A 14946-nucleotide genomic window follows, 5' to 3' on the forward strand; every position below is an offset into this window, starting at 1 on the left:
ATTTAACCACTTCTGATTGTAGCCTTTAAAACATTACTGAAATTTACTCCTTAATATACATTTTTCTCTGACTCAAAATAAACACAACTTACACTGTTTTTATGTATTTAACCTAGCTGAAATAGTTCAGACCAGCACTAGATCAATGTTATCTATAAAACCGTTAATTGTATGTAATAATTAATATAAAGTACTTAGTGCTATTACATTTAAATTCTCTTAACTATTGAATTTTTAAATCATTTGTTTTCAAATAAATATTTTTTCTGTATTGTAAATTACTGCTTCACTCTTGTTGAACTCTTTTCAAAATGTTAGTCTCGAATTCGGAGCACCGCCGTGACTCTCGGCAAGTTAACACACCCTCGCAGGAAGAATAATTTAATTCTTTGCTCGGACTATTTAAACTCTGAGTTCGTTTTTATCGACATCATTCACTTTTCTGCAACAGAACAAGTCGAATCTTTTCAAAATGTTTAAACAGGTAAAGAACAACATAATACGATAATTGGCAAATGTCGCTATTATCAAAATGGACTTGAAGCATGATTATAATAACTCAATTTACATTAATAGTCGTAATTTGTAACGACATAACACAAAAAGTGACTGTTAAAAAATGTTACTAAATGACTTACATTTAAATTCATTTAATTTTTATTTTCCACAGATCATCTTTACCGCCCTCCTCGCCGTGGTTGCTGCCAAACCCGGCATCCACTCAGTTGCATACCCCGCAGCCCCTGTGGTTGCCGCAGCATACGCCACCCCTGTTGCCGCAGCATACACCGCACCAGTTGCCGCAGCGTACGCCGCCCCCGTTGCCGCAGCCTACAGTGCCCCAGTCGCCGCATACGCTGCCCCCTACGCCTACAGTTCACCGTTGGTGGCGGCCGCTTACAAAGCTCCAGTTGCTTTCCTGAAGTGATAACGATCTCCGACTGACCGATACATGATTAAATAATTATGAAGTTAACTCAAATGTTTTTTCTTCCGTGCCATTTAATGTATAACGATAGGAATTTATTTGTTTTCTGAATTTCATAATTACAGTGAATTCCAGCACCATTTTATATTATAGCACTTCTTGTAAAAGTAGTAAATACTGTGCCGATCTACCTTGGATAAAAGGACTGGCAGATGATCATGAACACTTCTCATCAGAAAACCAATGTCTGTTTAATTAAACCTGTTGTGAGGGAATTCTTATATAAATTAATTCTCGATTATAATCTTTGTACGTAATTTACCCGTAAATTAGCAAACAATTGAATTGTATGACATCATAGTCAGTGGTTAAGTATTACCGAATAAGAGGGTTTGTTGGACGGCGGCATCCTGACGTCATATCTACCGCTGTGTCATGTCACTACAATTAATAGGGAACATAGGAAATTATACTGAAGTCTAAAAAATATAGACTAACTAGCTTTTGCCCGTGACTCCGACCGCTAACTAAAATTTAGCTAACTAAAAAAAAACAAGAGTAAATAACCTATGTGTTCTTCTAGACTATGCTCTACATCTATGCCAAATTTCGTCCCGATCCGTTTAGCAGTTTAGCCTACAAACTCTAACAAACACCCATCCAACCAACCATCCATCGAAACCTTTGCAATTAAAATATAAGTTTGATTAAAAATACGCTGTGTGTACGTATAACTGATTTTGTAATTAACTTTGGAAGGGAGGAAATACAACTTTGAAACGCTCAAAATGTCTGCGACAAAATTAGAACCACTTTAACTTTGCACATTAGGGAGTCCATTCTACTTTCGAAACAGGAATCAATTGTCCGTAAATGAATCCTTTTTTTAACCTACTTTTGTTAATTGAATTTATTTTCGCCATTTTAAGAAAGAATTCCGCTATATGGTTTGTTGAACTCAGTCCTAAATACCAGAACCTAAGTCCGAAGCTTATTGTATCTTAAAATATTTAGTCTATCCTGTATTTCATTTAGTTATGTGATTGTGCTGACATATCTAGTGAAAAGCATAATTAGTATTTGTACTACAAGTTGCTTAAAAAAACAATATGTAATTATTTATTATTAGATTTGACCTTAATCCGGGCTTTCTTTTACTCTCCTCTTTCCTGTACGCAATAAATGTAGGACAATGTCAATAAAATACTCAATGAACAGAGTTCAGGGCTATTTTTAGCGACCTTTATTGGCCGCTATCCGTTAAGGATGTAAACAAATTAAATGCGTCGAGCGCAGACGAATCGAATGTTCTACACGGACTATGATACAAATGATTAGATTTTTATTTTAGACAGGGTGTTACAAAACTCTTATAGATTTTTAATTGCACACTAACTTGGGCGCAAAGGTTTGAAATAAAATTGCGCGGTAAAAACATCGAATTGATATAAACTTAGTTAACAATAATGTTATCAAAATAAAGAGGTTAGTTACCGAATGTAGTTACAACATTATATTACACACTCACCAGACTTCTTAACTTTTTTGGTCGTAATTAACATAGTACTACGAAATTCAGTAAGACAATGCTTATCTATATATGTTGGCTACAAGTAAAAATATACTTGAAGGGTTTTAATAATATGTTAACAACAATGCCTCTCAACTCACAATTGTATTGAACTTTGTGAAGCAAAATTTGACTTTATTATTCTCTCAAGAGTGATCACGTAAAATTCTGAAGTCCATAATTACCGATAATTTTAATCCACTTAAATTAACAGGACCTTGTGAAACATCCTGTATTTGATTCATTAGACCATGTTGTATTCATATCAGGTGCGTTAGTCCCGTCAGCGATTGTCCTTGCGATGGAGCCGCCAAGAGCGATGCCAACGGGGGACTACATCCTATATATTAGCCAGGGTAGAGACACTCGATTCAGTGTCACACAGGCAACCGAAACAGATTATCAATATGTTCAAACTTGTAAGTACTTTTTTCCTTTGCACAATTATAAGGTGTATTAGTGATTTGTATAAAGCCAGTGTTTTGATAGTGTTTAAAAATGTTAGTTGTTTGCATTTAATTTGCTCAAATCTATTTGAAACCATTGCCGTTTTAGCATCACTAAGAAACCCTTTTTTCAAAAATCTTACTAAGCTTTTTATATTCTTTGTACATTATTAATCAAGTGAAGTGGACTTATTTTTAACTAGCTATTGCTCGAGAGTTTACCCGCTTGAAATGAAAGAATATAGCCTATGTTACTCACAGATACATTACTTTTCTGGCGGTGAAAGAATTTTTAAAATTGGACCAGTAATGTTTGAGTTATTTCAATGCATACAAAAATACAAACCTTTTCTCTTTATAATATTGGTATAGATAAAGTAAAATATTTTAATCTAATTCAGATTTTTGTAAATTGTCTTCAAAAAATATTGCCATTTGTAATAATCGATTCAATTATGTGCCCCAAATTGTTTAGTCCTAATTAATGCCAGTGCTATTCATACTAAATTAATATTTGAAGAGAATTTTAACAGCTTTTAGTTAAACTTCTAGTAATTTTGAAATAGACTTATTTCAATGACGTAACTCATTAAAGAAATGTAATAATCTCTATATTCAAGAGTTCTTTGGTCGACCCTTCGTCCTGTTTCTATTCGTTCACATTCAATCAAAATAACTTACAAATACTATTTCGTGCTACTTCAGACTTCAAATATGTTTCTAAAAACCTTTTCTTCGTGCAATATGAAATAAATCTTAAAACTTACGATGTTTAACAATAGAATCACACTAAAATATTAGTAACTTCGCATTTATAATAATAAAAGCGAAAGGTTAGATGGATATATGAATAGAAGGATTGATGTTTGTTAGAGTTTGTAGCCTAAACGGCTGAACGGATTTCGATGAAATTTGGTATAGATCTAGAAGATAGTCTGGAAGAACACATAGGCTATTCACTTTTGTTTTTTTTTAATACCACGCGGACGGAGTCGCGAGCGAAAGCTAGTAGTTATCATTACTGCGCATATCTTTTGTTTAGAACTACTATAACATTTTCATTATCTCTGTATTTTACATTACATTAATTAGCTTTTCTTTTAATTGTTTTACCTAATATGTCAATGTCGCACCCATATTTCCATGTACCCAAATTGAAATTCAGATCTCAGATTATTCAAAAAATCTCTAATTATTCAAAAAGTCTCAATAACCACTTATCCAGGTTGTCACAAAACAAAACACAAGCCTGTGATAAAATATTTTGTTCTTTTGACTTAAAAACTCAATAACCACTTATCAGGGTTGCCACAAAACAAAACACAGGCCAATAACAAAACATTTTTTTCCAGTTGTTGTTCGTCGCTCTCCTGGCATTCGCTACAGCGAAGCCTCTGGTGTATAGCTACAGTGCGCCTTTAGCCGCGTACACTGCGCCAGTCGCCGCTGCTTACACCTCGCCTCTCGCATACTCTGCGTACTCCGCGTACTCGCCCGTCGCATATTCCGCTTACACATACGCCTCGCCCTATGCCTACTACGTTTAAACGAAACTCCCTGATTTCAAGATACTCTACGATACAATTGTTGATTATTAAGTTATTACCTTGCTTTACTGTAATTTAATGCAAATTATAATAAAATGATTGCTCAATAAATTTATTATTTTTTTAACCTACAAAATCTTAAAATAATATTCATTTGTACCTAAAAATTTGTATAGATGTTCGTTCCTAAGAGGATAATTTAACTTTTGATTAGAAGTTATAATAGTTGAGAATGAGAGTATTCCCCAAAAAGTTAACTAAAAAGACACTGTCGGTTATAATAGAGCAATACATACGTTACGTAAAATTGCAATTCAAGCATGGTAGGTGCATTGTTTGAAAAGTACGTACAACCATTTTAACACAAATACGAAGTAATCATACGAATTAAAGAATAACAAATAAAACCAATATAACCTTTTTAATGAACAATAAATTTAATTTAATAAAACAACAGTTACGTTTCTAAAACGTTAGACATAAGAATAACATAGCCAAGTAACATATTTTAATAGGTAATTTGCCATAATTTAACAAAATAAATCTTTCAACGATAGTACAGATCAGTCAAGGTGTAAGGAAGATTATACGGCAAAGGTACACTTAAATAGTCTTGTAGATTTAAAGATGAACCATACGAATATCTGTAATCTGATACCGATGCGTACGGGACTGCGGCGTATGATGCAGGAACAGCTTGAGCCACAGCCGCAACTGGGGCAACTGGAGCAACTGGAGCAACTGGAGCCACTGGGGCAACTGGGGCAACCTGTGCTACTTGTGGTGCTACTAAGGCCGCAGAAGTGAAAGGAGATGCAAAGATACTGGAGCTATATAACAGTGGTTCTGCCGCTGTTGAAGTTAAAAGTGCTAACATCGTTACCTGGAATAAAATAAAAAATAAATCATATTATCACAGGCCGATTAAGGTGAAGAAAAAACGACAAAAACATTTTCTTACTACGTGTATCTATAGAATTTACGTTTGGTCACAATGTTGAACTTATCAAATCCCTATAACCAATTTAGTATGTTTGACAATTTTAATACAAGAAAATTTAGTTCTTTACCAACACTAGTCATGTTCCTGTACTTATCCCATTGTATAGTGTTGAAATTAATTAAAAACTATACTTTTTTAGTTCACGAAAACGCTAAATACAAGTGAAATAAATGAATTCTTACCAATAATATCTTATCCATTTTGCAAACGTTGTCTAAGAACTGAGAATTTTTAAAATACTGTCTATAACCGAGACGTCCTGCGTTATATATTTGGTGGATGTTGTATAGAAACAATGACAAACACTTGAAAGAATCATCTACTCGTATGGTATTGTCAAGGCCCCGCTGAATAGTCTGCCAGGATAACAAAAGAATGTATTATAAACTTGAATACTTACTCGTTTCCAAAAATCGTTTCATATCGACCTTGCGTTGTCGTCGTCTAGTTGAACAATATTCAATGAGTTTCAAGACATATATCTATTTGTTATTAACATCCTGTTTAGACAAAACAAACAAATGCAACGGATGACTTTACAACGAACGAGTAATAATTAATTTCGTAAATGTCCAGATCTAGTAACAAAGGAATCTTATAGTTAGCATGAAAATAAAAGATTTGGACAGTCAACCCCTAGAAATGGGAATAAATCGAGGTAAATTACATATTGAATTACGAATTACTAGGTACATCTTTGACTCTAGAATGTTACCAAAATTGATTCACAATTTAACAAAATTCCTTCGTATTTGTACAGTACAGAATACAAATTGCATATTATACATGCATTGTTAACTGCAAACTAGATTTATTAACATTATTTATACACCGGGTAACCTTGCTTTACTAAATGTACATGTTTAAATAATAACTATACTAAGAGAATTATCTTATTAAGCTCGCTACAAACGCTCAGTACTACTTGAACATTCGAACATTGCATATAGTGACAAAACTTCAATTATATAGTAAAACAGACAGATTTTTTTCCTACACACTCTCAGTGTTAACTGAACAATTCAACTCTTTAGTTAGAACAGAACGTCTGTAGCGGGCTTTAAATTGTAATTAATGCAATTCCTATAAGCCTTGGTAACACTGCCTCAGTGACTGATCGTTTATGTTTTAACGTTTCGTAACTGGTGTTTAATTCTTGAATTATATATTGACAACATTAATAGACTTAGAATTAAATGTAACTAAATTAAAAAAAAAATAAAGAGTAAAAGTTTGAATACTCTTTACGCCCACAGTACTCATACAAATCGAGGAAATAATAAGAAATGTAGATGCTGTACAAATTTATTTAAAACGTAAGGCAAATCGGATCATGGTTAGCTTGGGTCTGTAGTCGAGTTAACGGACATAGTAGTTGTAGGCGTATGGTAGTGCGGCAGCGTAAGGTGCGCTGTAAGCCAGGGGAGAGTAGGCTGAGTAGCCGACGGGCAGGACCGCTGGAGCCGCATATGCCAGAGCGGGGTCTGCCTTCGGGTTGGGGTTGGCGAAAGCCACCGCCAACATAGCGAAGAGGGCGAACTGCGAAAAAAATATTTTTTTTTTAAATGTAATAGGAAGGAATAAGTATTTTAATCGAAAAACTATAACTAAACCATACGCAAGATGCTGAGGCAAGGGTGCAAATGTTCACTACAATTTTTTTAAAATTTTTAAATTACTTCACTTTCGCCTTTACTTGTGAAATACATAAACATTTCTTTCTGTTGTATAAACAATAAACTGTAAGTTTATTCGTCTACCTTAAAATACCTTAATATAAACTGGGAATTATTCTGTTATAGTAAACAAACAAATTATATTCCAATTCAATTGAAAACACGTGATGTTTGACATCTAGCATCTTCGGGGCCCTCTGTGTAATAGACCGTGTAGACGTCACGCGTAAATCAAAGATTTCCATAAGATAGCTTTACTTTATCTATCAATATTAAAGGTGAACCTTCGTGAAGCTGACAAAGTTAGGTCACACAACTAAATATAGACAACTAAATAGACTGGAACGTAAAAGTATTTCGAATAAATATTAAAAAATAATTGAATAAATCAATTTAAGTACGTCTGGGATAGTAAGTCATCGCATCGAAAGGGCTTTTATTAAATAAATATTGCATAACCCAAATGTCATTTACAGAGTATTATCGAGTGCGCAGTTCGTATTTGCTGAAGGTGAATCTAATGTCATTGCTTTAAGGACAAGCGTTGATTGGATATCTTTTGGGACTATCTGTATATAAAAATCGAATTGCTGCGATTTTAACAGAAAACCGATGAAATAACAGTGTTCCAAGAAAACAGATGCTTTATATAGATGTAACATTTTGCGATGATTAACTACGTAAAAAGTTTCAGTGAAATCATTGTGAAAATAGAGATTTTTCTCCAAAACAGGATTTTATAAATTAAAATAGGATATTTACTTGTCCTTGTCCCGTTAATGTCTGAAAACTTTGAGATAAATTTCATTTCACATTAACAATATTAGGTTACTTTTTAATTAAGCTGTATTCTAATTTAAGCTAAGCTTAGAACTTAATAACTTTTTTCCAATTACAAAATATTCATTTCAGTATTGAATACTATATATGGCAAATTAATGGCCTCAATGTATTGAAAAATAACCCCTTGAATGGGTTGATGATCGTTATTTATACTTTTATTAATGTTTTTAACTTACCAGTTTGTAGAACATTGTTAAAGGTTTACTTGCGTACTTGTCAAGTGATACTGATGGATCAGCAGGCAGCGTTTATATATGGATGTATAACGACCACGCCTCGCGATACAAGTAATGTAAAAAGCGTCCTTGATCTTCAGAGCAACAATGTACCGCGTACTCACCTAGTAATTAGATATGTATAACAAACATCCGGGTAGGACATGCTCCCGATGACAAACTCTATCTGTGACAATATAGCGATACATAATCTGTATAGATTTTACCGCGTTTCTATTACCAAAACTCTAAGAAAAACATGTCATTTTTTATAAGAATTTTGATTGTTATTAAAGAAAATCAGATGCTGATGTTATTTGAGGTGTATTTTGGCAGTGGAAATTTAAACGTCAGTTAATGAAATAAATTTAAAAAATCGCGTGGATGATTAAAAGACAAAATTTAATGAATTAAACAGAAAAATAGGGCCATTGTAGTAGACTGCAGCCTTGTCACCCATAACTTAGAGTAGGCTCCGAGCCCCTCAGTGAGGACGTAAAGTGAGCTGGTGGTGATGTATTAGATACCTTAATCATACTAATATTATAAATGCGAAAGTTTAGATGGATCTATGGATGTTTATTAGTTTGTAGTCTAAACGGCTAAACGGATTACGATGAAATTTAGTATAGATGTAGAGATAGTCTGGAAGAACACATAGGCTACTTACTTTTGTTTTTTATTCCACGCGAACGAAGTCGGAGGCAAAAACTAGTAAAAATATAAACTTCAGCACATCATCACCAGCTCACTATAAGTCCCCACCAAGGTGCTCGGAGCCCGCCCTAAGTTATGGTGACTAGGCCATAAAAATCTTACTTCTTACTAATATTATAAATACCAAAGTTTAGATGGATAGATGGAGTATAACAGTCTCGAAGAACACGTAGTACATAATTTTGTATTTATGAATGTTTGTCTATGTAACTAAATATTTTTATTCAATTTGCTCAACTTTATTGTCAAGTACATCTACATTGTTAAAATATTACATAGTTGTATTTACTTGTATATAAATATGTATTAATGTTAATTGTAAGTATTATTTTATTTACATATATTAATAAATGACTAAGTTATCTAAATTAAACACTTTTTTATTAAAACATTAGGTTAAGATAGTACACGTTAAATGTTTTTCTCACCTTAGAAAAGTTTTTCATCATAATGTAGTTTCATTGGCGGAAGTAACTATGGGGTCGTGATAACGTAGTTGTGAATAATTATAATATTTACGTTAATTAATTTTTGATAAGACAATAATTATCTTCAATCAGTTTTATTTCATATCATATTATATGAATAATTACTCAGTTCATTAAAAGAAGTTACAGAACATTTTCAAGTTGTAAGATAAAGAGATTAGTAAAGCGGTTAACGCCTATTTTACTTCTCCTGAATAAGTACTTTAATCTATCTATCTATACTAATATTATAAAGAGGTAAATTTTGTTTGTTTGATCGTAATGAATAGGCTCAACGCTACTGGGCCGATTTTAAAAATCTTTTACCGTTAGAAAGGTAATTTATCTGCGGGTAATATAGGCTATAATTTTTCACTTCTTGATTTTTATTTTTTTAAATTTCATGCGGACGGCGTCGCGAGCAAAAGCTAGTACTAATACAATAACGTAAATACGCACTACTTAATTAAGTAGGAGCAATCAATATTTTAAAAATGTGAACAATTATGCGTGCTGATGAAACCGCACGGGAACAGCGAATATTTTAATAAGTCCTGGTAAACCCTGGATTTTCATAGCTGTACAGTTAGTCATGGTATTGTTTAAACTCAATATGTTCATATTATATTTGTAAATATATGCAACAGAGACAAAAGCTTAACGCACTATTCGCTATTAATATTCCGTTGACATTTGATTCGTGTCGTTTAAATTCGGTCTACGGTTAGGAATGCGTTATGTTAACCGATCGACGTAATTTTAAAACGTTAATATTAAAACAATTTGAAATCCAACACTTGCAATGACTTCAAGCAACATATATGCTTTTAACTTGAAGATTCTAAATACTAGAATTGATTAAAAAACAACGTAAAATTTGGTTTCCAAAACCCAGGATACTGAAAATATTTATACAACTAATGTTTTTATTTATTGTATGCCAAAAACCTAAATCCCAGATTTCGTGAAGAATGGCTATAAACACATATTGAAGATATTCTATTTAACTAGTATGCGGTAACACACAAAAAAAAATTAAAAACCATACAGAAGAATTGAGTACTTCCTTCTTTTGGAAGTCGGTCCAAAAACCTAACGTAACATTCATCTATTGCCATCGCTCCAATTCGTTTATTAAAAAGCAACAAAACCACTTCAAAGGTCAGTACAGGATAGGGAAAAAGATGTGGTAGAAATCCAATTTCAGTTCACAGAAAACACGAAGTGAGCAGTTTAATTTTATGCATTCGTGATTGTGACAAAACCAGAGACTGTATGGCGTAGAGATGTAAAAATAGATAAGTAACATTCGTACTATGTACAGTCGCGGATGTCTGCGGTGTTCCTCATATGGAAAAAATGTCTTGTTCATTGCAACAAGACATACTCCGCCTCTTCCTACAAATGACTAATTAGATACACTGAAGCGCTAGTGACAAACCATTGAGGTTTATTTAGCGTTTTGTATATTAAACTAGTTTTTATGGTTTTGCATTGTTTAAAGAAAAAAAAGAATAAGTAAGTAAATAGCGGTGAGTGGTGCAAATGAAGAGAAACTAGCCGTGTATCAGTAACCGACTTTTTTTTATCAGACACATTTATACGCCACAGCGTAATAATTGTATTGTACTAATTTTTGTTCCGCGTCTCTTCATAGCTTTTAAGGTAGAACACCGCTAGATCCCCTAACTGTACGTACACATAAGTATTTGATACTAAAGTTTTACCTTATAACATAAATTTTAGTATAAAACAAAAACTTAGATTAATTACTTATTGGATCCTAAGTCAATGTCAAGAAAGCAAACATGGGCCAGTGTAGTCATAGTCAAGGTCATATCATAGGCTATAGTGGTCATCGGCATCTCTATCTGTTTAATTGATTTGTTGGCAATTATACCTTCTTATAGTTTCACAATTAATCAAATGTATGCTATACTGCATGAAGATTTATTAATTATGACCAGACTTTGTTTTTCCAGGCGTTCCTCTACACTTATCCCAAATTTCATCGTGATCCATACTAGCAAATCTCCGTCCATCTATACTTTCGCATATATAATATTAGTAAGATTACGATTTTGTCGGTTGATTTCTCTCAACTTTTTATTACATAATCTAATATATCTATTTGTATCCCAAGGATGTCTCATTCTTAGCTTTCAATAGACGTATTTTGTATTGATATGAAATCTCTAAAAATACACCTGAGTCTTGAAATATATTTTTAACGTTAATGTATTACGTTTTATGTCGTTTCGAGAAACGTGATGGCCAATTACATACACAATTGTGCTATAATAGGCAAGAAACCAAACTCTATAATATCTAATCTACATTAATTTAGTTATTAATTTAAACTAAGTTGACTTGATTACAATATTGTAGCAATATTACGCTTACTGGGATATTAATAGGTATCATCTCTTGGCCTTCGTACGGAAAGTCGAGATCGTACCTGAGGTACATACTGTACTGTACCATACAGGTACAACTCTATTAGTCGTCATACGTCGGAGATAATCAGTGAAAATAAAAAATAGTGTAATTTACAATTCAAATTTAATCCAATATACAAATAAACAAATCAAAACAAAATAAGGCCGATTAACAATAGTAAATGTAAATACACTGCGGTATCCTCCTAATAGTATCCATAACCGAGACTGCTGTAGGGAGATGCGGCATAAGTTCCGTAGCCTCCATAGGATACAGACGGGTTGGAGTACCCGGAATATCCGTAGTACCCAGGGTAGCCGGCGGCGGAGTAGCTACCATAGCTATAGCCAGGGTACACTTGAGGTCTCGCGAAAGCGAAAGCCAGGATGGCGAACAATACAACCTGCAATAAAATCGCTGTTATAAAATGTTGCTTTTTAAATGAACGGAAATGTGTATATACAATTCTTATATGTCATTTTAGATCAAAGTTCAGCAATGATTTGAAATCACTTTTGTTCTTTAATATAACGCAATTACTGGGATAAAACTTTAAAATACTTTACAATGAACGGTTACTGAAGATTATCATTGTTGTTAAATAAATTCAATCATAAAAAAAATATTGATTAAACTACTTTAATTTGTTACTCATTACTTAATTAATTAAGCATTCTATAAGAGTTTATCTCTTAATAAATAAAATTTAAACATCTTAACAAAATGACTACTCACCAGTTTGCCGAACATTTTTAGATTGTGTTATTGTAAGCTTGTAACTGTAAGCTTGCAAAGAATTGTACTACGAAAAATTATAATTTACTTCAATATTTATACTGGCTCTGTGTCCTTGGAGCGTCTTCGTCCATAACGGATAAAAACAACACAAAGACAATGATTGGGAACGTATGTAAATCGGGTGCACACTACGAGAAATATATACGAGGTCCACATCGACAATTAGGTCGCCTTTGTCTCGACTCAAACTATTCTCCATTACAAATACGATACCTGATACGAATATAGCAACAAAATTAAGTTTTATTGCACCTGCATTGACTATGCCTAAATTTTTCTAATCGACAATACCTTAAAAGCAGTACAAAATTTAGCATTGTTAATATTTAGAAGTATGCTCACTAGAGCACTGCTGCTGCTGCTCAGTAAAACTATTTTACTCAACAAAGATTAGCTGAGAAGCCTTACTAATGTGGCGTCTCTATATGGTAAAAGTGGATCATAGACTTAATTTAAGAATCATTCAACTTTGGACGCATAATTAATTAAAAATTAAAAGCTCTTTTACGTTATGAAACATCCTTTGATATCTAAGTGCATTAAAATTATTTTAAAATCCAAAATGAAAGTCTATGTAAATTTTTGTTGTAAACTAATTTAAATGATTTCCAATAAGAGCTTTTTTTCTAATACAATCGGGATTCCATGTTAAAACATTCTCGGTAACTGAAATATAAAGACTGGGTGAATTTCTTTCAACATTTATTACACTTCTATCGATATTAATCTTGCCAATGTCAAACTATTTATAGATATCAGCGAATAACGCTATTACATTTTTTTGGGTAATACATGCTTGAGATTTTCACATATGTTATATTGTTACATGTTTACACGTTACATGTATACACATAATATAAACAAGCCTTTTATCTAATCTTGCGGGTTCATTCAACCGTGTTATTGTTCTCTACGTTATTGTCTTGCAGATGAATAGCGTGTGACATCACACATCAAAGATGAAGGATAATAACGTAGCTTAACTCTAACAAAGCTTGCACGCTGTAGCTAAGAATCTTAACATTAGGCGTCATTTTCTCTAAGATCGAAGGCAGCAACCATGTCATAATTTACTAAGGTCTGTAGATTTTTTCCTAAGAATCTACAGACCATATATTTTTAATAGCGTTTTTTTTTTAATATACTACAATCCACTCATGGTAAATTGCTGGTAGTAAAATAATAAAACTTTAATTACGTGTATCTGAAAATTTAAGTCAATAAAACGCACATTTGTTCCATTAATAAAATTTATAAGTAGTCATCAAAAATCACCTATTATTTTACAGGTTTCATTTTATTGTTAGGTTTTTATTCTATTTTTTAGTCGTGTCGGTTCGAAAATATTCTTCATAATCAAGTAGCGATGGTATGAAGAGATCCGGTAACCCAATTCCTATCTTAACTGCATGTCTCACGTGTAGCTCTTCATCTCTTCTTATTCTGCACGTTACCGTAAACATATCTTTTGGTATTGATTTCTTTATTGTAAACTATTTAATAATCTTCAATATGTAAAGAAAACACACCTTCATGTAACCTTCAGTCTCCGGTATCAATATCCTAAACCAATCTTTTCGTCATTTCAAAACTATTTAGCTGATGGCGAGTAATAATTCTAATGTCTTGGATATTTACTAGAAGTAACAAAAGCACTTTAGAAAATCCCTTATATTCAAATATAGGAAAATAAAACATAAATGACGTAACACAAACCTGTTAGCAACATCAACATCAAAATCTTTCTTTTGTTGCTTTAAAGCCTCCTAAACACTTTGAACGCTATAAAGAGCTATTTTTAAACTAGAAAGCATATGAAGCCGATGAAGTAATCTTGCCTTTGAGAACGTAACAAACAAAACAAAATGTCTCGGCATTCTAAACATTACGCTTTGGAGTCAACCTCAAAGAAAAAAATAAAACTACTTGATACATTTTAGCGTTTCACGAAAGAAATATAATTTCACATAACCTACAAAAGTCTGCAAAACTTTACTTAGCATTCTCTTTGCGTGTGGACTGCACATTGAGTACATATCCGGACCTTACATGACTAAGATAGATAGATGCAAAATAGAAGATATCGCTTATATAGAAAAATGACGTTACAAATAATTTCTTGCTAGATCCTATGAAGTGAACAACAGGTGTGCAAAAATATGAAATGCATATGAAGTGAATCTTTGAAAGGTCTTTGTAAACCAAATATTGCGAACAATACACAACCTTAAAAATAGCGATGAGAGCATATTTATTTTTAAACAAACAGATTGTTCCTGCAGTTGAGTGGCCAGTAT

At 32.8% G+C, this 14946-nt stretch overlaps 2 protein-coding genes and 2 long non-coding RNA genes across 4 annotated transcripts; 1 reads left to right on the forward strand and 3 right to left on the reverse strand.

Moving 5' to 3' along the window:
- Nucleotides 1-407: 407 nt before the first annotated feature.
- Nucleotides 408-976, forward strand: LOC106104682 (vitelline membrane protein Vm26Ab-like). Its single transcript, XM_013284811.1, has 2 exons — nucleotides 408-484; nucleotides 671-976. The coding sequence occupies exons 1-2, from the start codon at nucleotides 473-475 to the stop codon at nucleotides 926-928; spliced, it is 270 nt and encodes an 89-aa protein (XP_013140265.1). The 5' UTR covers nucleotides 408-472; the 3' UTR covers nucleotides 929-976.
- A 3917-nt stretch (nucleotides 977-4893) lies between these two features.
- On the reverse strand, nucleotides 4894-5758 carry LOC106104586. The gene is made up of 2 exons (XM_013284662.1): nucleotides 5677-5758; nucleotides 4894-5374 (listed from the first exon to the last, which is right to left on the reverse strand). The coding sequence occupies exons 1-2, from the start codon at nucleotides 5692-5694 to the stop codon at nucleotides 5039-5041; spliced, it is 354 nt and encodes a 117-aa protein (XP_013140116.1). The 5' UTR covers nucleotides 5695-5758; the 3' UTR covers nucleotides 4894-5038.
- A 1027-nt stretch (nucleotides 5759-6785) lies between these two features.
- LOC106104583 lies at nucleotides 6786-8259 on the reverse strand. The gene is made up of 2 exons (XR_001225684.1): nucleotides 8190-8259; nucleotides 6786-7033 (listed from the first exon to the last, which is right to left on the reverse strand). It is a non-coding gene; the product is annotated as an uncharacterized LOC106104583 (long non-coding RNA).
- Nucleotides 8260-11957: 3698 nt separating this feature from the next.
- LOC106104573 lies at nucleotides 11958-12694 on the reverse strand. The gene is made up of 2 exons (XR_001225682.1): nucleotides 12587-12694; nucleotides 11958-12254 (listed from the first exon to the last, which is right to left on the reverse strand). It is a non-coding gene; the product is annotated as an uncharacterized LOC106104573 (long non-coding RNA).
- Nucleotides 12695-14946: the final 2252 nt, after the last annotated feature.

The sequence above is a fragment of the Papilio polytes genome, unplaced genomic scaffold (genome assembly GCF_000836215.1).
Source record: "Papilio polytes unplaced genomic scaffold, Ppol_1.0 DF823510.1, whole genome shotgun sequence".
NCBI classification, from domain to species: Eukaryota; Metazoa; Arthropoda; class Insecta; order Lepidoptera; family Papilionidae; genus Papilio; species Papilio polytes.